Source organism: Neomonachus schauinslandi, chromosome 8, assembly GCF_002201575.2.
Source record: "Neomonachus schauinslandi chromosome 8, ASM220157v2, whole genome shotgun sequence".
In the NCBI taxonomy this organism is placed as follows: domain Eukaryota; kingdom Metazoa; phylum Chordata; class Mammalia; order Carnivora; family Phocidae; genus Neomonachus; species Neomonachus schauinslandi.
The window spans coordinates 34,564,207-34,586,246 of record NC_058410.1 but is presented as its reverse complement, the minus strand read 5'-3'; the positions used below and the strand labels follow the sequence as shown (position 1 = coordinate 34,586,246).

General features: G+C 37.3%; 1 protein-coding gene across 1 annotated transcript in view; it reads left to right on the top strand.

Moving 5' to 3' along the window:
• Positions 1–22,040, top strand: part of LAMA2 (laminin subunit alpha 2) — a 472,574-nt gene that overhangs the window by 91,487 nt on the left and 359,047 nt on the right. The window contains exons 5-6 of the mRNA XM_044917544.1: positions 17,215–17,394; positions 20,911–21,000. Of these exons, the coding sequence (XP_044773479.1) occupies positions 17,215–17,394; positions 20,911–21,000 (270 nt within the window). The remainder of the gene's footprint in view (positions 1–17,214; positions 17,395–20,910; positions 21,001–22,040) is intronic.

Genomic DNA, 22,040 nt, shown 5'->3' with positions numbered 1-22,040 from the left:
ATATATCAAACAAAAGCAAATAAATGAATGTACACTGTTTTATGGATCTTAGTGGACATATAATTTCATTTATGATATTATAAAAGCCTTGCCAGTTGAATTTTACATATTGAGAAGAAAATGAAGTACCCACTGTTTCATTCATATTCATTGCCTCTACTATACATGCCAGAACACCAGAAATACTTTACTTTTATGTAAAACTAAGGTGGTGTCCTATGGGATGCCAAACATCTGGGTGAAACTGAAAAAAAAAACAGTCATCAGTGTTTATTACTATCTGGATATTTGATGTCATGGAAATGATAAATCATAATTAGCATTTCAATTTGTCATTCAATTTGTCAAACGGATGTTCATTGAAATACAAACACAACCTAATCTACAAGCTGGAAGGACGTTTTAGATGACCCATAGTTGTTCTTCTGCTTCTCAAAGTTAAAGAGAAACACAATTTATTAACATAATCCAGTCAGTGATGTGTAAAGATAGGGTGTGTTACTTTATAAATTTGAGATTTTGCACTGAAATGATAATGTGTTGAAATTGATTTCGCCGGTTGTGTTTTAATGCTATTAATGACTGAAAACAGCAGCAGACAGAATTATAAATTAGACTTAGGTTTCAAGCATATTGCATATTTTCACCAGGTTTGTTTGTTTGTGTTTTAACTCTAAATCTTTTTTTTATAAGTGACATTGACATAGTAAAATCCTGTCCATGGTGAACGATTATTTGTCTTCAGCGGGCTACAAGGATTTGATTTTATAATGAGTGGAAGGATTTCTCAAGTAAACTATCTCTGGTTCCCAGTTCCTTTCTCAAATCTTTAATATTTCCCAATACTTCCCTGTGGTTGATTCCTAAGATATATTGCCCTGACAGGAGCTCTGGAATTCTGGGTGGTAGAGGAAGTGTGCGGGCAGTCTCTGCTAGCTGTAGCTTATTCTATTTCCAGCTTGCGTTTTCTATTTTTAGTCTTCTAATTTTTGTGACCTATTTTCCTTTCCCTCAATGATTTTTGTTTTTGAAATAGTTTTGAAATAGTCTTCCTCTTACTGCTTAAGGAAATTCTCAGGAATAATGAAAAGCACCAGGAGCATTAAAATGGTTAGAGAAAAGGCAATATTGTTATAAGTAATGCACCTCAAAACAATCATTTGGGAAAAGGACAATACTCAATTGGAGATGTAAATTCTGGGATGCTTATTTTTTAATTGCTCACTAGTTTGTTGACCCACATATGTATTTGCATCTTTCCTTGAAAAAGAAACAAGATTGTTGGTGGTATATATGTACTTCTCTATAGATTGTATAACTTGATATGATGTTTACGTCTTAAGAGAATGTTTTCCTTTCTCTTTGTCAGTACCATCATGTTGTTTGTTAAATATACCACTAGAAGGAAAAAGGAATGTATAAATGTGAGAGAAGAGAGCCAGGTATATACAGTGTGGTAAATTAGAATTGAGAATAAGTTAAATTTTTTTTTTTTAAATAACATACTTTGGAGACTCAGTAAAGGAATTTTAAAGAAACAGGGATATAGATGTAGCAGGAAGAGGAAGGATTGTTTAACTCAAAGCCCATTACTGGAGGATAGAAGGTCATGAGATATATTAAATCATACATAATTATAATGAAGAAAGGGTGAGAAATAGAAAAGGTGAATTATCAGAAATGAAGTTAGAGAAGGGACATAATATTGATCAGATTTTCAGAAAAACCTACAAATAAACCCATTCCATATTAACACTAGCCATAGATCCAAGATTTTTCAAAACCAGCTTTCTAGGGATGTACATTGTGAATAGAAGGGGGCTTTGGCACATGGCCATTGTGGTTTCTGGCCCTGCGCTATGGAGTGAGATGATTGGAATTAGAAAAGTCTATACATCATCTTTCCACAAGGTAATCAGCCCCTTGTGGATGCATATAAATAGGAATTCAGATATTCTTGTGTTTCTCAGAATACTGCCATACCCAGACCTCTAATAAGGAATGGCATCTCCTATTAATGAGACTATGGCTTCCATTCACAACTTATCAGACTTAGAGATACTGAAGATGGCCGGGATGCTGATGATGGTGGGATACAGGAGGCCTAGGGAGAAGATGCAGGGCAGGGAAGCCTGAGATGAGTGAGAAGTGGAGAGATTGGAAGCCTTGCATTCTGACCCATGAATATTCACTGGAGTTACACTGTACCTTTTTTTTCTTCCCCCAAAGAACCACAGTGTTACAACCACAAAGACAACATGGACAGTCATGACATACACTTATTGTTAACATTGTACAGGCGTCATTATTATAAACTATCTCCAGAGGAGATTGTTAGCTTCATATTGTGGAAATAAACACAGCAAGAGGGAAGAAGAAATGAAACCATCTTCTTGCCATTTCTCATTGGAGCTAGTTTAGAATGAAAACAAACCCAAACACTCTTAAGCCCAGCAGCAACATTTATACCAATTTTCCTAATTTAACTCCTTTTGTTTTTGCTAAGGAGGAACAGTTGTATTTTTGTCATTAATAGCAAAGGGACAGTGCCTAAACAGCCTATTATACATTCTTCTGGGAAAGCATATTACAAATAATTGAAAACAAACCTGATTCTGTGAACTTGGCAGCAAATGTATAACACAAAGCAATTCAGCCCTGGCCCCTGGATGATTGATTAAATGTTTCATTCCCTTTACCTTTCATTCACACTGTGTTCGTCAAGAGGAAAGAAAAAAGGGAATGTTGTGAACCAAAATCCACTTTAGACAAACAACTTGCAATCATGATCAGTGACCTCATATCAGCTGTTGATTCATTTTTCTCACGCTTTAATGTTTCTAATATTCACAAGTCTGCATGAATTCCTGCAGAAAAGGAGGCCCTGGCTTTCAGCACGTCCCCACCCCCTGCCAGCTAACCGGCATCACGAGCTGTATCCGAGCTTCTTTGAGGGCATGGCCCTGCGGTTTCCTGCGGTCAGTTATTAGTGTGAGTCCAGCAAAGGAACAAGAACACTGTGTACTCAGTAAATCTACAGAAAACTTCATCCCCTGGTTGTGTGGGAGGAGAGGTCCCTTGGTGCTCTCTGTTTCTTTGAAAGGACTGGAGATCTGTTGGTGCCGTACAGATGTCAAGGGTGTGCAGAGCCAGCATCCTACAAACCCACTAAACAAATGATTATGATCCAACTCTCTACAGACTAATGGGAGGACCCCAAACTGAGGAGGCTGTTGACACGGATCGTGTTTGTGGTGGTGTTGCTCCATAAAGCATGCCGTGTTAACACTGAGCCTCCTGGATGAAGCCCTTTTTGAAAACCTTGATGTTTTGAATGTTCTGTGACATCACAGTGTGTCCTGCAAAGCCGGCGACTCCCAACAAAATCTTCAGTATAAGGTCAGATTTACAGAGAGTCCCTTCCCACATCACATCCTTTTCTTCTTCATCTTGGTCTTCTCACCAACGACTGCCCACATGTCAGGGGTTCCGCAGCCTCCTCTTCCTGCAACTCTCGTGTTGGTACTTGGTCACCTGTCTGTCATCTTTCGTCAGCCCCAATGGCCATCGTGTCAGCAGATGGAAATATAGGCCATCCCCAGAGCCACAGCCTGGCAAAGAGCTGGAGGGCATATGATCAGGCAGCCCTCTGATCTTTCTTTGTCTTTGTCTCTTGTGTGAAATTGGTTATGAATAAGAAGGCAAAATGCAGGCTCATGTCCTGCTCTTCTTGATGCATAGTGTCCCATGGATGTGTATCCTTCTTAGCGTTTCCAGAATCACCTTTCCATTGTGGGAGGGAACTTTGCCACTGCTGCTAATGTTGTCTGAGGCTGTCCAGGTGGGTAATAGGTAACTTCTGTAAAGGGTGCAGCACATCCTGCTTAGCAGAGATACACATAACCATTTGTATTATTTTTTACTTTCTCAAGAGTAACAACAACTAGCGCTTAATGGTTTTTCCTATGTGCTAGGCATTTTTCTGTTCAGGTTGTATGCCTTATCCCTTTTAATTCAGCAAACAGTATGATAAGTTTGTATTTGCCTTTTACATAGAAAACTGAGACACAGAGATTAAGGTGCCTAAATTCATACAAGCAGTCAGAAGCAGAGCCAGAATTTGAATCCAGGTGGTCTGTTCCCAACATATAAGGTCTTAAACTGTGATTAACTATCTGAAAACACACACGGACACATACACACACACACAATTATACAAAACATCAGGCACAAGCTTAGCCAAAATTAGGAAAGCATACATGTACAAACATCCTTACCATCTTATACACAGACTCATTGGTACTCAGATTTATAAACCCACTGAAATAAAGATCCCTCAGTTAGGGAAAGATGAAATTTTGTTCTGCGAGAAAAAATCTCAATATTTTTGTTTATTATTTTACTCTTTGTGTAATGAAAAATCTTAAGATTGGAGAGGGGAAGCCTGTACTTTCCTCTTACAAAGCTAAGCTAGAGGCCATAATTAGGTAATAGAACACATGATTTCACTTGAAAGCATAGAAATTTGACCAACCATGGATGTGCAATTTCACTCTAAAGGTAATATGAAATGAAGCAGGACAAGAGTTAGAGAGAGGAGGAGCGAGAGAGGGGGAGAGAGGGAGGGGAAGGGAGAGAGAAATAAAGATATGGATATGGAAGAAGACAACAAAAAATTAATAACATGAAAGCAAAAGGAAGATGAGAGAGGAAGGTGGCAAAGAAGGGAACAGTTAGAGAATGAGCCTGTCCATATATTGGTGAGAGTAGGGAGCAGATAGGTCAGTGTCTGAGGGTGAAGGCATGTGGGCAGTCACCACAGGGAGTCCAGTTTGCAGACATATATGTTAGGGATGTTAGAAATATAGGTAGCCTAGGGAACATGCTCAATCCTGAGAACCTTGCGTCTATGTTCAAACTCTTCTCTAAGTATTAGTATGACTCCATAATCTAAAGTCTCTTATATCTTGTTGTTTGAGGTAGAACTTTTCAGAACAATAAACTAGTTGAGGTCATCAATGGCCACCCCAAAATGCTGCTTTTATGGAAATGGGAGAAAAAAATCAAAATAATGTATTTATACAGCTTTTCATTTATGTACTTGCAACCCACACACACATACACACGCGCACGCACACACACACACACACACACACACAATTGCTCTCTGAGGAACCCTTGAGTCAGAGAATAAGAATGGAAGAGAGAGACTGGATTTCTTTTTCAAGCACGCATCTAGGTTTTGTTCCAATCTAATGACACAGGATCTGGCGCAGTAATTTAGACCTCCTGCTCCAAGATTTTTTTAATTTTAAACAAGTGTTCCCACACAAGGACTGAGAACAAAACAGGAAAATGTTGCTTAAGTTTTCCTTTGTGCTCTTATTATATGTCTTTCAAGTGTACTGATTGTTCTGTCCTTCCAATGTGGGTCACTGTGCTCTCGGTTGCTTTTTTTCTGTCTGGGACTTTCTCTAGGAGCTCTCCACAGTAAAGAAAAGCATGTTAGTTTTACAGATATTTGTTTTTGTTATTAACATATTATTTTCCCCTTCTTCCTATAATTTGAGGTTTTAGTCCTTCCTACCTAGTAAATTTTACTATAAACTTATCAACTAATCCTTTCACACACCAGTGAATGGTTTTTACTTACTCAAATACTTAAATACTAAACCTGTCATAACCAATTTCATTTATTATGATGTTAGTAAGACCTTGGGGATTGTTAGTTCTTTTCTGGATAATTGATGCTTTAGACTGTTCTGGTTCTGGTTTTGAGCTTCGCATCTGTTTACTGGGAAGCTCTCTCCTGCTATGGATCATTGCCAGGAGGTGTTAATCAGGTCTAAGACTGTCCTTAGCTTAGTGATCCTTTGTCCTTTAGTCGACCCCAGGAGGCCGAGCATCCGATCTGGTGGCGGGTTCTGAGTGGTGCCCTGGAGCACGGTACACAGTCTACCTCAGCAAGTCCAGAATGGATAAAACTAGTAAGATCAATTTGACCCAAATTTATGAAGAAAAGCCAAGATCTGGGGAAATCAAACAATAGAGATAATTCCAGAGGAGAAAGAGGACAACAAAGAGAAAATGGAATTAGAATCCTGGGGTCAGTCATAGATAGGACCAGAATGGAAGTAAAGCAAGTAAGAGAATGGTGGGAGGGTGCATGGAAAAGTTCTCTCTCCAGGGGTGAGCTTCTTATTGCTGGAAGTCTGCAAATAGTGCCTAGATTACTGGCTGTTATTTCTTCAACAAATGCTCACACAACCTCTACTCTGTGTCGTGTTTGAGCTGAGGAGTTCAGCCAACAGAGTCAGACTAGAAATGGAACAAATCCTAGCTATATGAACTTAGCCCTACTTGTCAAAAGGTCAGTATCTGTTTTCTCTTCTTAAAGAGATAATAGTATCAACCTCGAAAACGGTTGTTGTAAGTTTTAAGTGACTGACTACTCTATGAGTTAGTCTACACAGATCACATGCAAGAGTGTCTATATTCAGTAAGGACACAGTGATAGCTATTGTTTTTATGTGCAAGGTACTATGTGTTGCAAAGGCATTTCTGAAATAGCTATGAAGGTGGAATAGATGACTGATGAAACTATTCTCTTAGTCTCTCTCTGGTTGAGGCACACCCCAAACAAAATTTGGAGCAAAGCAAATGTTAGAGGAAAGTGAGAGAACTTTCCTTCTGGTGACTTTTCCTCATGGCCTGCTCTGAAGTGACTCCTCTTAGATTCTTTCCTGGCTATGAATATCAGATGATGTCTGTGTCCCTATATAGTCTTAGCTTGACAGCACAAAGATTTAGTAATGGCATGTGCATTTGATAAAATTTAAATGAGAAGCTCTCAAAAGAGATTGAGAAAACCTATTTTGACAGCTCTTCTTTTATCCTTGCAAATATTAAATACTTTAACTAGCAAAAGAAAAACACAAGTAATAAAAAATTTTTAACTTAGTAGTTTAGGAAATTATTTTTGAAAATAATTATAAATTTTTACAATAGATGTATAATGAGCACCTGCATGTCAAGGTTCTTTTAGAGCAAACATAAAAGGGTGGGGGGAGTTATATTTGTATTTAGTAATAGTTTTCTCTTTTTGAAAATTTTAGCAACTTAGTTGTCGTTCCTTTTATACATCATGACCAGTGGGAATGATACCCGGATCATTCATTCAGTTATGATGGATTATAGTTCACCCATCTGGGCGTGTTTCAGATGACACTAACCTAAGCTTTTTTGAGCAGGTGGCTTAGAAATAAATGTTTTTCTGGATTGCTTTGAGTTGCACAAAGCAAGAAGACCACCAGAAACTTTTGAAAAAAAGGACCATATCAGTTTTGAGACTTTGAGAAAATTGAAACTCCTAAAGTAGCTGAGATTTGCCTCTATTTTTTTATTTTTCTAAAAAACTTTGCCCTTCTCTGTCCATAGGAGTTAGACAGTGCTGCCACATAAGACATGCTGTTGGTAGAAAGAATAGGTAACTGGTACAAAGTGAGGGGGGGGGAGGAAGGGAGGGAGGGAGATGTTCTTTGATCAGTAGAGAAGCTATGCAAACCTTTGGAGTACAATATTTAACTAGTTTCACTAGGAGAGAAGAAAAATAAAAACATGACAAGTACTCCTTGAAGAGAACTGATTTTATTATTATGCTGCAATTTATTAATGACTATTGTATTAATAGTGAAGAATCTGTTTAAATATTTCGTGGAGATATGAAAGCTTTTATCCAGAAATGACAAATGCAAGAAATGTAATTCTAAGAAGAAGGAGGAAAAAAAAAAAAGAAAGAAAGAAAGAAAGAAAAACAGGAGAAAAAAAAATCTAAGTTTTGGGGGCATTTGGAACCAAGTAGGTGTCAAAGCAAAATAACGTCTTGTGGAGAGTGAAAGACCTGTTAAGACTAAGTCAAGGGTAGAGTAGTCAATGATACAGTCATATTTGTTAAACGGTTCATTAAGCTGACATTTCCCTGTATTGAGATAGGTTAGTTAAGGAGGTTAAAGTCACACACAGTCCTTGACATTTTATATATTAGAATATTACTTTTCAAGTAGCTCAGTGGTCATCAAGCATGGAAGAATCATTGTTTTGCTTAGGTTTGTAAAACTTGTAAACTTCTAATGGTAGTGGAATACTTATTAAGGACCATCCAAACTAAGTCACTGCATTGTACTATGCAGGCAAAAAGTCTTTGTAGTTCTGTTAAGTAAGAATATTGAGATACCTGAAGGGATGTACACCTTTATACAAATGTACCCTATTATTTGTCTCTTCAGCAATGGCTCTACCATTATCTTAAATAATTTTTTGTTGACTTATCCAAATATTAGGGCTACAGAGATACTCCTATGTCTTTTTAGGTACTTGAACTATTGCAGCTCTAGGGAGATTTATTCAATCATAGTAAGCAAAATTCATGCTAAAATTCTTGATGTATATCCAATAAATGGATTTTAAAATATAGGTAAAACACATACAAAATCAATTTTTAAATGACATACCCAATACACAATTTGTGAATGTTTGAGGAAAGAGTTAACTCATTGAAAGTTCTATAATAGTCTCTAATATTGGGCTCTGACACTGATTTATTCATTCAATAAATAATTATTGAGAATCCACTGTGTACTACTCACTATGTTCAGCACCAAGACTACATTGGAAATAAGACAAAATTCCCATTCTCATTTAACTTACAATCTAGTAGCAGACACAAGCAAGTAAAAAGGCAGTGATAATAGGGGAGAGTCACGGGAGCTCAGAGAATTCACAGGAGGGTCTCCTAGACAGGACATGGAGATGTTCGTGGAAGGAAAGAATTGGCATCTCAGCTGAGACCTGAGAGATGTATAAAGTTATATCTGTGTAAACAGGGAGCAATGGGGAGACAGAAAAGGAGTTTGAAAAAAGGAGCCCGGAGATGAGATAGACCACAGCACAAAAGGGGAAGTGAAAATGACTCAGTGATTTGGAATATAGTAAGTAGCCAGTAAGTATTTTTGAATAAATGACTAAGTGAATGAGTGAGAAATATTGAAGTGTGAAGAGGTGGACCAGAGATAAAGCTTTGTAAGCATGTGTTATAAGCCTTCAAAGTACTTCATTTTCTGGATGCACAAATGAGCAATGTTTGAATTAATAAAAATAATCATAAAAGTGTTGGCTCTTTGTTGGAGCAAATAACAAAATACGGGGTAAAAGAAATTGGAAAGAGGACTTCAATAAACTGTGTCTGATATAACTAGAAAAAAATGGACTGGAAAAACATTGATTCCATAATGCCCCATTTCCTCATTAAGGCCCTAAAGATTCTTGATAGGAAAATCTCTAGTCTGAAATGTTTAAATATTTTATTAACTTGTATTATAAATGACATATTATGCCTCATTATTATCTAACCAATGTATTTTTATTACCCAGGCCTTAATTTTCATATATTCATATATTTTCATATATTTAAGACTTTAAAAATAATGCATTGATTTGAAAAGGCTTTAAAAAATTGCAGTGAAACTTTTTTGATAAGGTAAGGAAGGTTATATGTAAGTGATGAATCATTAAATTCTATGCCTGAAACCAATTTTACCATACATCAACCAACTAGAATTTAAATAAAAACTTAAAAGATAAGGATGGGTATTTTTAATAACTATTCAGTTATGTATAATAAAACCAAACAATCCATAAAGATAATGGTTTAGTAAAAAAAATTTCTGCTAGAAACAAGGTACTATGTAATTTTTAATTCTTTTTTTTTTAAAAGATTTTATTTATTTGAGTGAGAGAATGAGAGACAGCATGAGAGGGAGGAGGGTCAGAGGGAGAAGCAAACTCCCTGCTGAGCAGGGAGCCCAATGCGGGGCTCGATCCCGGGACCGCAGGATCATGACCTGAGCCGAAGGCAGTTGCCTAACCAACTGAGCCACCCAGGCGCCCCTGTAATTTTTAATTCTTATTGATTGTTACTGCTTGTGTATGGGGTTTAAGGAATTTTTAATTTAAAATAGTTTATTGTTTTTTCATCTAATTTTTTGTAAATAATAGTATATCAGTTTTATAGGTTGGACACTGAGATAGCCAGATATAATTGCACAAACCACTGGGTAAGGTCTACCTTGCTCTGACTAACAAAATTAAGTTGAGTAGATCTTAAGTTTAAATACATTGTTTTACGACTTGGAAAAAACACTTAATGTGCTTTTCCCAGCTGAGAGGAACCTGTCAAAATGAAATTTTGGTGTAATAAAGAATGAAGTTAACTAATGTCTAACTAATGTTAAAAAAATCTAGTAGACTTAGATGTAAGGAAATTATGGATCAAAGCTGTTAATTTCCTAATTTTCTCTAAATCACCTTAACTCAAAATGCTTGGGTAGAACATGATACAAAGGATTAGTGACTTTAATTTCATTTTGTGGAAATAACATACTCAAAGATTTACTCACCTAATATCAGAAAAATCTGATTAATTATTTTATGAAATTGCTTTTTAGGTAGAAAGCTAGTTGAATTTGCTAAATATTCAAGATTTATGTAAGTTTCATTTATTCAGAAATTTTTTACTTAACACTTAATTTTTGCTAAATACTGTCCCATATGCTGGGGATTATATCAGTTAATAAAATTCCTGAATTCTTGTGATTTATGACCCAAAGAGTGGAGAGAAATAATCATTATGATAAATAGGCAAAGCATACTCATGGTATGTTAGAAGAGAAGTACTAAGGAGAACACTGAAGCAGGTAGGGGGAAGATAAATGCCAGGATGAAGTTTGCCTTGTAATTAGTCACTGAAAGACTCACCAAGAAGACCTCGTTTAAGCAAGGGTAGAAAGAGATGAGAAACTGTGCATTGCAGTACCCAGGGAGAGAACATTCCAGGCAAGGGAACCCCAAGTGCTAAATCCTTGAGGATAAAATCCTGTCTGACATGTTCTAGCAAAGATGGCGGTCTGGCCAGAGCAATGTGAATAGAAAAAGAGTAAGAAAAGAGGTCTCGAAGTTAATGTTTTCTTTGGCAGTGTTTCAGGGTGGAAATGGCATTGAGATAATTTAGGATCTTGTAGTTCATTGCAAAAATTTTGGCTTTTATTGGTCATGAAATAGAAAGGCATTGGAAGGGTTTAAGGACAAGAATGACATGAGCGGAGTTATATTTTCAAAGGAATTTTCAGAGAGATCCCTGAAACAGATGCTAACCTCGAGAATCTGCAGGACAGTTGTTGAGGCACTAAGTGAAGAGGAGAAACTAAAAGCTTTTGCTCCCGTTCAGGAAATGATGACTTTTGTGCAGTCTGCTAATGATGAATATGATTATGGCATGGGGCTTGAGTTGGGAACGGACCTCTTTTGCTGTGGTTCACACTACCTTGGTTAGTTGCTAGCCAGCTTTTGCTTCTAGCATATAATCTGTTGAAGAGGAATTTCTGCCGAAATTACTAAAGATCACCTGGCTGACAGAAGCGAAGAGAACATGGACCAACTTGCAGCATAACGAGGGCTGGCTTTGGTGCACAGTATTTTACATCATTAATATTCAACTTGTGATTTTTGTTTTTAGGGAATACAGAGAATAAGTTGATGGAAACATTTAGTAAAGACTTTTTGAAAAACCAGCTGTTATGGTTGCAAGTACACTGTACAGAAATAAGAGTGGTAGCAGGGAAAACTCCTGGGAAGCTATTGTGGTGCCCGGGGCGGTGGGGGCAGCAGGGGGAGATGATGAACGTTGGCAGCAATATGGTTTTAAGGGAGGTGGTAAGAAGTGTTTGGATACTGGATATATTTTGAGGGTAAAGCCAAGAGGATTTGTGGACAAATTGGATGCCTAAAGAGAGAAAACAAAAGCAGTCAAGCGGGACTCCAATTTGGAGGACTGAGTAGGTGAAAGGATGAAATTTTTTTTTTCTTTTCTTTTCTTTTTTTTTTAATTTAAATTCAATTAGCCAACGTATAGTACATCATTAGTTCTTGCTGCAGTGTTCAATGGTTCATTAGTTGCATATAACACCCAGTGCTCATCGTATCATGTGCCCTCCTTAAGGCCCATCCCCCAGTTACCCCATCCCCCCACCCACTTCCCTTTCCACATCCCTGAGTTTGTTTCCCAGAGTCAAGAGTCTCTCATGGTTTGTCTCCCTCTCTGATTTCTTCCCATTCAGTTTTCCCTCCCTTCCCCTGTGGTCCTCTGCACTATTCCTTATCTTTTCTTTTTAATTTAAATTCAATTAGCCAACATATAGTACATCATTAGCCTCAGATGTAGAATTCAATAATTTATCAGTTGCCTATAACACCCAGTGCTCATCACATCACGTGCCTTCCTTAATGCCCATCACCCAGTGACCTACCCCACCTACCCCCTACCCACTTACCCCTCCAGCAACCCTCAGGTTGTTTCCTATAGTTAAGAGTCTCACAGGGTTTTTCTCCCTCTCTGAAGATTTCCCATTCAGTTTTCCCTCCCTTTCCCTATGATCCTCTGTGCTGTTTCTTATATTCAGTGAGGTTGGGAAGATTGTGGGGGATGAAGATCGGGGAGGGGTTGAAGATCAGGAATTCAGTTTGAGATACAAGTTTGAGATGCCTATGTGGCAGCTACATCAGTATATCCAGAAGGCAGTTGGAGTCTGCATTCTGACCTTCAGAGGAGAGGTTAGGCCTGGAGATACATACAGGTGTGTGAGACATCAGTATAGATGGTATGTATGTATGCATGCATGTATTTTTGCCACAGGGTGTGTTTTACTTTCATTAATCATATAAACAATTACAGATGGTATATACATTGGTGAGCTTTGATGGGATCACTAAGTAAGTGTGGATAGCCAAGAAAAAGAGGCCAAAAACGCGATGCTGTGTTGCTCCAATATTAGAAAGTCAGGGAGGAAAGGGGGGAGGTAGTAGGCAGGGAGGGGGAGAAAGGCAGCTGGAGGGTTAGGAAGACCAGGACAGCGTGGTGTCCTGGAAGTCATGGGAGTAACCCATTGTTTTAAATGCTACAACAGATCCAGTATGGTCAGGACTGAAAATCGATCATCTGGGGGTTTCTATTGACCACCCGGAGCCAGAACCAGAGCCTTTGCTCTGTGCTAGAAACACAGTGACAAATTACTGCACTATCTCCTTTTCCTAAGCTTCACACAGCTTACCCCCTTTCACCAGATACATGCTTTTTTCCCCCTCACAGGATAAAATAAAAGTGATTAGGCTCCCTTTTCAAAGTTATTATAATTTTACTCTCCCTCTCTGAAACATCGTATTAAGCATGACTGGGTTTAAGGGGTTCCCACAAGTCTCAGCCACTTATTTCTGTACAGATTCTTTGGCCACGCCTACAGACAGCTGATCTCATCCTACACACGTGGATTTTCTGGTTGTATCTCCTGGGATCACCTCACTTTCAACTTGTTGTTCTTATGCCACTGGTACACTTAAAGACCGGTGACAAAAATGGGATTTTTAAAATGTATGAACAAAGTATACCACACAGCACGTTGTCAACGCCATCCTCTTCCACTACTCTTTCCAAGTTTCTGATGATTATTAATGATCCTTAATGATCGTTCTCACACCCATCCATTTACTCAATAAACTTGTATCATTGGGGAACATATTAGGTCTATAGCTCTTCCAGCAATCTAAAGCAGATGCAATAATATAAATAGAAAAACATAATAATAAGGGGCAATTATCCATACTAGAAAATTGATTATTTGCTGTGAAAACTATTTTTAAGTTGTATTCTAATCACAAAAGTAAAAACACCATAGAGGCGCAGAGGTCTTATCCATCTGCAAAGGAAATGTGATTTAAATAGTATGCTTACAATGAATAAAAACAGAATTATTTGGATGGGTAGAGTATAATATTGACTTAGACGTTTGGTCATAAAAAAGGGTATTTCTCTTGAGGTTTTTTTTTCTTTTTATTTATCTGTGAAAATAATTTCAGAGAAGTGTGTAATTTTAAAATCTAAAAAGCCGGCTGTTAATCAGGCTGATATTTTCAGTTGGAATGAATTCCTTTGACAGCATGAACATATACTCTCCAACGTGTCTGTAATGGAAATCATTTCAGAAGACACCAGACTACCACAGAATTCCCACGGCCTCTCAGCAAGGCAGCGGTGGTCTTAAGGACTGACACTTTTCATCTTTTTGAAGATAGACACCCTCCAGTTGTCACCCCCCCAGGAGATCAGGAAGTATGCAAAGCTATCCGATGGACTTGGAATTACACAGCAAAGTGCCAGTGGACATATCCTATCTAATATTATGATTTATTTTGAAGGAGAGTGGGGGAAAATGACGGAAGGATGCTGCACACAACATGGCCAAACATCTGGCTGGTTTTATATCCCAGAAACAGCTTGGGACTAACTCACAAGATCTCTTGGCAGAGTAGCTTGATGAAAATACCAAAGCTGTGAGGAGAAGTGTTCTTTTGCTGAATCCTTTATGTCGCTATCATATGATTTATTAACCTAAATGAGAACATGTGCACCACTTTTTTTTAAAGTTCTTGTATGTTTCATTGAGGAACTTTTGATTCTGTATACAGTACAGATATGGCTCCCACAGCATTTACACCAAATAAACCTTAATAATTTTCAGAAACATTAATCCTGGACTTGTGGTGATGTCTTCCTTTCTTTCAAATGGTACTTTTGGAAGCAATGAAGGGAGAGTTTGATAAGATACAAACTTAAGCATGAATTCAAGGGCACTGGTGATTTCTTGGATGCCAAAATCTCTAAGGGGGACTAATTTTAATTGCTTCATGCATCTATTTGTTCAAGCTTTACATTTAATTGACACATTCTTAAGTCATAGAGACAACTTAATTTTAAACATATTTCTGGCTCACCTGCTAGATACCAGAACTGTGGAATGTGCAAGTCCTACTTAAGTCTTCTAGAATTTCCTCCCTTAGAGGGAGGGTATTCAGTATATTGAGGTTCAGTGTTTTAGAAGATTTTGCATTCTCTCATCCTCAAATGCGTTAAATGAATTTATTCTCCACTAAATATCCAAGGTAGACTCAGTTAGCTGGGACATTTCATATTTTTTTATCCTGAACCATTTTGAGTTTATTCTTTGTGGCATCAGAATTAGTTTCTCATCTCAGAGTTTGCTATATTTAGTTTTCTAGTGATTCAGTAGTTTATTGGCAGTCAGATTGTAAAATCTCTCAGGGATTATCTAAATGCAGGATGTTAGGAATAGAAATACATATCATTGCCTCTCCTGTCAAAAAACATAATTAACACACATGATTTATCGTCTTGCAAAAGTGGATGAGAATTCCAGTGGGTGACCTCAAGTCACAGTTTCTCAGTGTATGTACGGACCACCCTCAGCCCAGCACACGTTCTTCTCTTCTTGTATTCCTGTCTCTTTAGCCTCCTGTAAGTGTGTGTGAATGATGACTGAATTTGTGTGTGTGTGTGTGTGTGTGTCTGTCTGTCTATCTGTCTGTCTCTCTCCATGTGTATGTTTTCCATCTAAACCCTGCCAGTTTAAAGTTTTTTGGACAATTTTGATATAATTTATCACATAGAGAATACTGCATTTACCAAGGACAGAAAAAGTAAAAGTACTGTACTTCTTCCTTTGAGTATATTGAGAGTTTCCTCATTCCTTTTCATCATACACGTAATTCATTGTATAGATGTATAACTTATTTAACCAGCCATACATTATTGACAGGTATTAGATTGTTTCCAGTCTTTTGCTATTACCAAAAAAAATGCTGTAGGAATATATATATGTAGGATATTTCCCAGAAGTAGAATTTCTAGGCCCAAATTCTAGGCATTTGTAATGTTGATAGTTATTGCTGAATTCACCTTCATAGTGGTTTGTGCCATCCACACCTGTGTCAGAGAATTCCTGTATCTCCTTAGTCTTGCCATGAGGGAGTTTTGTAGGTATTTGGGGGTTTTGACAACGTGAAAAAATGGAAATGGTTTATTACTGTATTTTAAATGAGCAGTCGTGGGGCTCCTGGGTGCCTCAGTTTGTTAAACATCTGCCTTCGGCTCCGGTCATGATCCCAGTGTGCGTCGGGCTCCCTGCTCCACGGGGAGCCTGCTTCTCCCTCTCCCTCCCTCTCTCTTTCGCGCTTTCTCTCAATCAAATAAATAAAATCTTTAAAAAAAACTTAAATGAGCAGTCCTGTTATTATGAATGAGGTTCACTGTCTTATCGAAAGCTTAATGGCCACTACTATTTCTTTTTCTTTGAATAGTCCCTGTATAGTTTTGTGTTTTTGTGTTAGTTGTTGGTCTTTTTGTTGTTGTTGATTTATAGGAGCTCCTCAGGTATTAGGGAAACAATTTCTTTATCTGTAATAGGAATACTTTTGGTTCTATCAGTTTTTCCTCATCAGAATTCTCTACTCTCATGAGATGCCCGTGAGAGAATATGGGCTTGTGCACCTCTAGAGGGTAGTTCTTTGCTAAGTTCTCCATTTTTTACATGATTAGATTTTATTTCTTCTCGTGTTAATTGTACGGAATTATTTTCCTAAAAATGTACAATTCCATCCAGGTTTCAATGTATTTTCGTAGAGTGTATTTTTCATAGAATATGTTAAATCTTTGTTAATTATTTTGTCTTCTTAATCTATCAATTTCTAAAACCCAAATAACAAAAAAACAACCTTTTGAAATCTCTCACTGTGATTGTAGATTTGTCTAGTTTTCTTCTAATGTGTCAATTTTTGCTGTATATATTTAAGACTGTATAATTCGATACTTTCAATCTTAGAAGCACTTTAAGTTCCTCTATTATCTGAAATTTTGTAGCTTTTTAAAAAACCAACTTTTCTGGTTTCCCACTATGTAGCAGATTCTTTAATTTTAGGGCATAACAATTTTCAGAAAAAGAATGATTGACTTAAGGTTTTATGGAAATCCTAGCAAAATCAAGTAGATGCAATGCCTTAGAAAAAAAGACTATGGGGAATTGCAGTATATAGAGAATGCCTAAAATATAAACAAATGAATTGCTTATATGTATATTAGAAGATCTGTAAACTTCCTCAATTACTACACTATATTCCAGTGAGTAAATATCAACCTGCATCTGCCTAATTGGGAGACGTGAAGCTTAACTTTATTTTCACAAGAAAAAATCAGAGAAAGCCAGATATTTCATTTGTGGTAACCTCAATTGTTAAATTATTTCCCATATTGTGTAGATTCACATCTCTTTGATCAATGGGAGACCAAGTGCTGATGACCCTTCTCCTGAACTGCTAGAATTTACCTCTGCTCGCTATATTCGTCTGAGATTTCAGAGGATCCGGACCTTGAATGCTGATTTGATGATGTTTGCTCACAAAGACCCAAGAGAAATAGACCCGATTGTCACCCGAAGAGTAAGTTAGGATGAATCATATTGCAGCCTGTAAATGACATTTTTAATTGTTAAGTAATTTTAAAAAGCTCTCTTTCAGTGATTTGTAGGAGTGGTTGTTATCAGACTAAAATTCAACATAACCTTCCTTTGTTCAAAGCCAAGCTCTGCCACTTATTAGATATGTAGCATTTATTAAACTTTTTAACATTTTTAAACTTGAATTTCCTCATTTGTAAAGCGAAGATTGCAGTGCCTAGTTCATAATCTTATTTTTGATGACTGAATTTGTTTTTGTCACTTTAGGTGTTCTGAACTACTATCATAATTGCCATTGGGGAGTTATTTCAGGATGTGCCGTGGCTTTGAAACATTTTTGGCCACAATCCACACTAAGAAATATATTTTCTATCATAACTCAGTACATACACATGCACATACACATCTCAGTATATCTTACACTTTTTAAAAATTTTTTTAAGATTTTATTTACTTATTTGACAGAGAGAGACACAGAGAGAGAGGGAACAAAAGCAGGGGGAGTGGGAGAGGGAGAAGCAGGCTTCCCGTGGAGCAGGGACCCCGATGTGGGGCTCGATCCCAGGACCGTTGGGACCATTACCCAAGCCAAAGGCAGACGCCTAACAACTGAGCCACCCGAGCACCCCTGTATCTTGCACTTTAATGTGAATAGAATTAGCTGGTGATATTGTGGAAATGTAGATTCTGGCCCAGTAGGTCTAGGGCAGAGTTGAGAAACAATAATTCTAGCAAGTTTTTAGGTGATCTAAGTGTTGCTATTCTGTGGACCATTTTGTCCAATCAAATAATTTAACTTTATGTTTCATTAATGAATCACAAGGCATAGTTTTAAAAAGCTCTACTGTGGCGGAAAACTGATTGTATACCCTGTTTTATTGTCTTTTATAAATAGAATATCGGGGAGGAAAGGTGATGGCATTCCTTTTAATAGATCTTTGAAAACAGGAGCTAACAGAAGTGCTGTTTTCCAATGTTAAATTGGAATTTATGGATTATGACATAGCAGATCAGTCCCGGTTACTAAAGTAATAATTGCCTTTCTTCTTACCTATTCCTTACCACATTCACTAGTTTATGTCCCACTCCTTATAGGCTGCTGTACAACCAAGACATTGTTACCAATTCAGCTATAAATCCATAAAGCAAATCTATGCTAACAGAATAATCTATGACTAGAGGTAAAGGTGGAAATAGGATTGTAGAGAGCACAGCACTTAATTCTAGAACGATGCACTTAGTTCTAAAAGTCTGACTACTGCCACCAATTACAAATCGCTGAACCAGCAGGCTGAATATCGAAGGGCAGCACTTTTCACAGTTCATGAATACCCCTTATGTATATTTTCTTCTCATTACTTAACTTACCCACACCTAACCACTCCATCATCCCAAAAATAACTTTTAAGGTTTGATTATCCTCATACAACACACATTGGATGTTTTAGTGCCCTGCATTTTCCAAACCTGAAATAATTTTACCTTGCATTACATTTCAGCATATTGTAAATTATCTTATGCAGAAGTAATCATTATTTTACTGCAATGTTTAGCCTCTTGTTTAAAAAATCACCTTTATTATTATGTTGACATGACTTAAAAATATACCCTGAGGAAGACTGAGTAATTTTGAAGTGAAATTTAATCTTTTCCGACAGTATATCTAACGGAGGAAAAAAACCAATGTAAATAAATATGTTCCTTTTATCATCTTTTGCAGAAGGCAGAGTGGGGGTTGGGTGCACATCTATTATTTATAACTTCATTGTACATGAGCCTTTAAAATAGTGCAATAAAATGCAACATATAAATAAGCTTTTTGAAAGTGCTCAAGTTCAGTAAACACTACATATAAATTTAAATATATAAAAATAGGATATTGAATTTCAGCTCTTCATGACTCAAAAGTGAAGCATTATGTTTATATTTAAAACAAATTTCCCCATTTTAAAAGCATCTACAAAATACTGTATCAGCTTTCTGAGCAAATATCCCTATTCATTTCTATATTATTAAGTGATGAAGTTAGTGAAAAGCAGACTTTTACATTACCTAAACTCCTGGCTAGTTTCATTTCAAGGTCCAGGTCTAGGTATATCAAGAAAGAAAAGTAACAAAAAATATTATAAAAGATACTCTATGTAAACAACAAAAACAAACAGGAAAAATAAAAGAAGTAAATGGAAAAAGGGAATTTGTAACTACGGAACTCAGATTTGTATTCACCTACTTAGTCTTGCTGGGTTTTCTATTTTTAATTTTTATTTTTAATTTTTTATTTTTTTAAGATTTTATTTATTTATTTGAGAGAGAGAGAATGAGAGAGAGCACATGAGAGGGGGGAGGGTCAGAGGGAGAAGCAGACTTCCTGCCGAGCAGGGAGCCCGATGTGGGACTCGATCCAGGGACTCTAGGATCATGACCTGAGCCGAAGGCAGTCGCTTAACCAACTGAGCCACCCAGGCGCCCTAATTTTTATTTTTTTTAAAGATTTTATTTATTTGACAGGGATAGACATAGCGAGAGAGGGAACACAAACAGGGGGAGTGGGAGAGGGAGAAGCAAGCTTCCCGCCGAGCAGGGAGCCCGATGTGGGCCTTGATCCCGGGACCCTGGGATCATGACCTGAGCCGAAGGCAGACGCTTAACGACTGAGCCACCCAGGCGCCCCCTTGCTGGGTCTTTTAATGTGAATAATTAGAATAATAGAACTATCTACCACGGAGATGATTATTTGGATTCTATAAGATAATGTATTCTCACAATTATAAAATGTTATGTGCATATTAATTAAAATTTTTAAATAGTCCAGTACTATAATTATAAATTATCTTTAAAAATAGGTGGGTAGATTAAAATAATTAAAGACATAGCCCTATATTAATTTCAAATAAGAAAGTAATCACATGGACATTTTCACATAAAAATGAAAAAAATAGCAAGTGTCCCACCTATGTAGTTTACTTCTTACATTACGTTAAATCAATCTTGCAGTTCATTACCTTTTATTTCCTCTTAATATGGTTAAGAAACGTTTTGTTACGAGCATGATTTCCTCTAAATATGTTGAGTTTCTTCATTGAGTAAGACAGGCCGCATGTGATTAATGAACACTGAGCTTCCTATAATGGCAATAAAGGAAGTTTTCTTTCACAAAACTACATAAAACAACTTTTATGAGGAGTTATTGCCCTTACCCTCCCCCACCCCGCCATAACAACTTGCCCTCAATAATAAATACTCCAGCATAGACTTTGTATGTCTGGGGGAAGGAAATTTCTCAAATGCCCACCAAATGTAAATCAGAAGCATTCTTTCTCTGGGCTCTGATCACAGTGCAAGGAGTTAACTCGATACCTTTTGTGAGCCCTCCGTTGTTCCCTCGTGCTTCAAACTAAGGATAAAAGCAGAAAGTAACACTTTTAAGCGAATGTTCCCTTTTGTTACTTACACCTTGCAGTCATCTTAACAGGATTTCTCTCTGGATTGCTTTTTGCAGTATTACTACTCGGTCAAGGATATTTCAGTCGGAGGGATGTGCATCTGCTATGGTCATGCCAGGGCTTGTCCACTTGATCCGGTGACAAATGTATGTATATTTATAGTATGCTTAGCAAAATGAAACTCTCAACTGTCAAATGCTTCATGAGCCGCTTTACCGACAGGGATGCTGTGAATGGATGTCAGCTCCCCAGTTAGATGGTGTAACAGGAAGCCATGCCAGGGTGAAACAGAGCTGGCAGTTAGGATGATAGACTTTGAAGTCAGCCACCACAGTATCAGAAAACAGATTAATTTTTTTTTTTCCAAAAAGGCTTCCAAACTGGTCTATCTATTTTGAAACCTCTCTAGTGATGACAGCCTGCTGTATGATTTAACTTTAGAGAATGCCTGCCATCAATCAACCTAACCATTTCTTTTTAAAAGTTTTCACCAAAAAAAAATTAATGCAAACAAATGAAAACTGCACATGGAAGTAAATAGGAAAGGCCATGGAACAGGAGGCTGAGGTAGGGCTGGGGTGAAATGGCATGGAATTGAAGAGCGTATTCAAGAGAGTGATGAAACTGCCAGGTAGAAAATGCTAGAATGCTTTTGGCTTGAATTTTTTATTAATGCCCATGTATTAAATAAGCATCACCTAAAAAGAAAATGAATGGATATCTGTTTTTCTCAGTCATAAACTGATGAAATACAGAATCATCTATTGTATATTATAGGGAAGAAACATATTGAGTAGTAAGATCAGTGAACATAGTTACTTATGTACAGATTTTTTTTTTCCTCTAAAACCATAATACAAATGGTTATTTCTCTCAAAGCTGGTTTTCTGACTAATGCATCATAATGTGACTTCCTAGGGAAGGTTCAAATGCCCTGGCCTATCCTTCTGGGCAAGTCCATGGTGCAGCTCTCTGCAGGGTGTGGGTGTTGTCTCTCACGTGTTCCCCAAGCTGTGAGAGCCCACAAGGCAGCCTTGCAGGCCCGGTTCCACACGATGAATTGGACTGTACTCGGAGCACACACAGACAGGGGATTCAGTCCTGGGACATTAGATTTCTATTAGACCTATGGCCTTCAGTGCCTAGGAATCTATTCTCCTCTTCCCGCACCTTAAATGTTAACAGT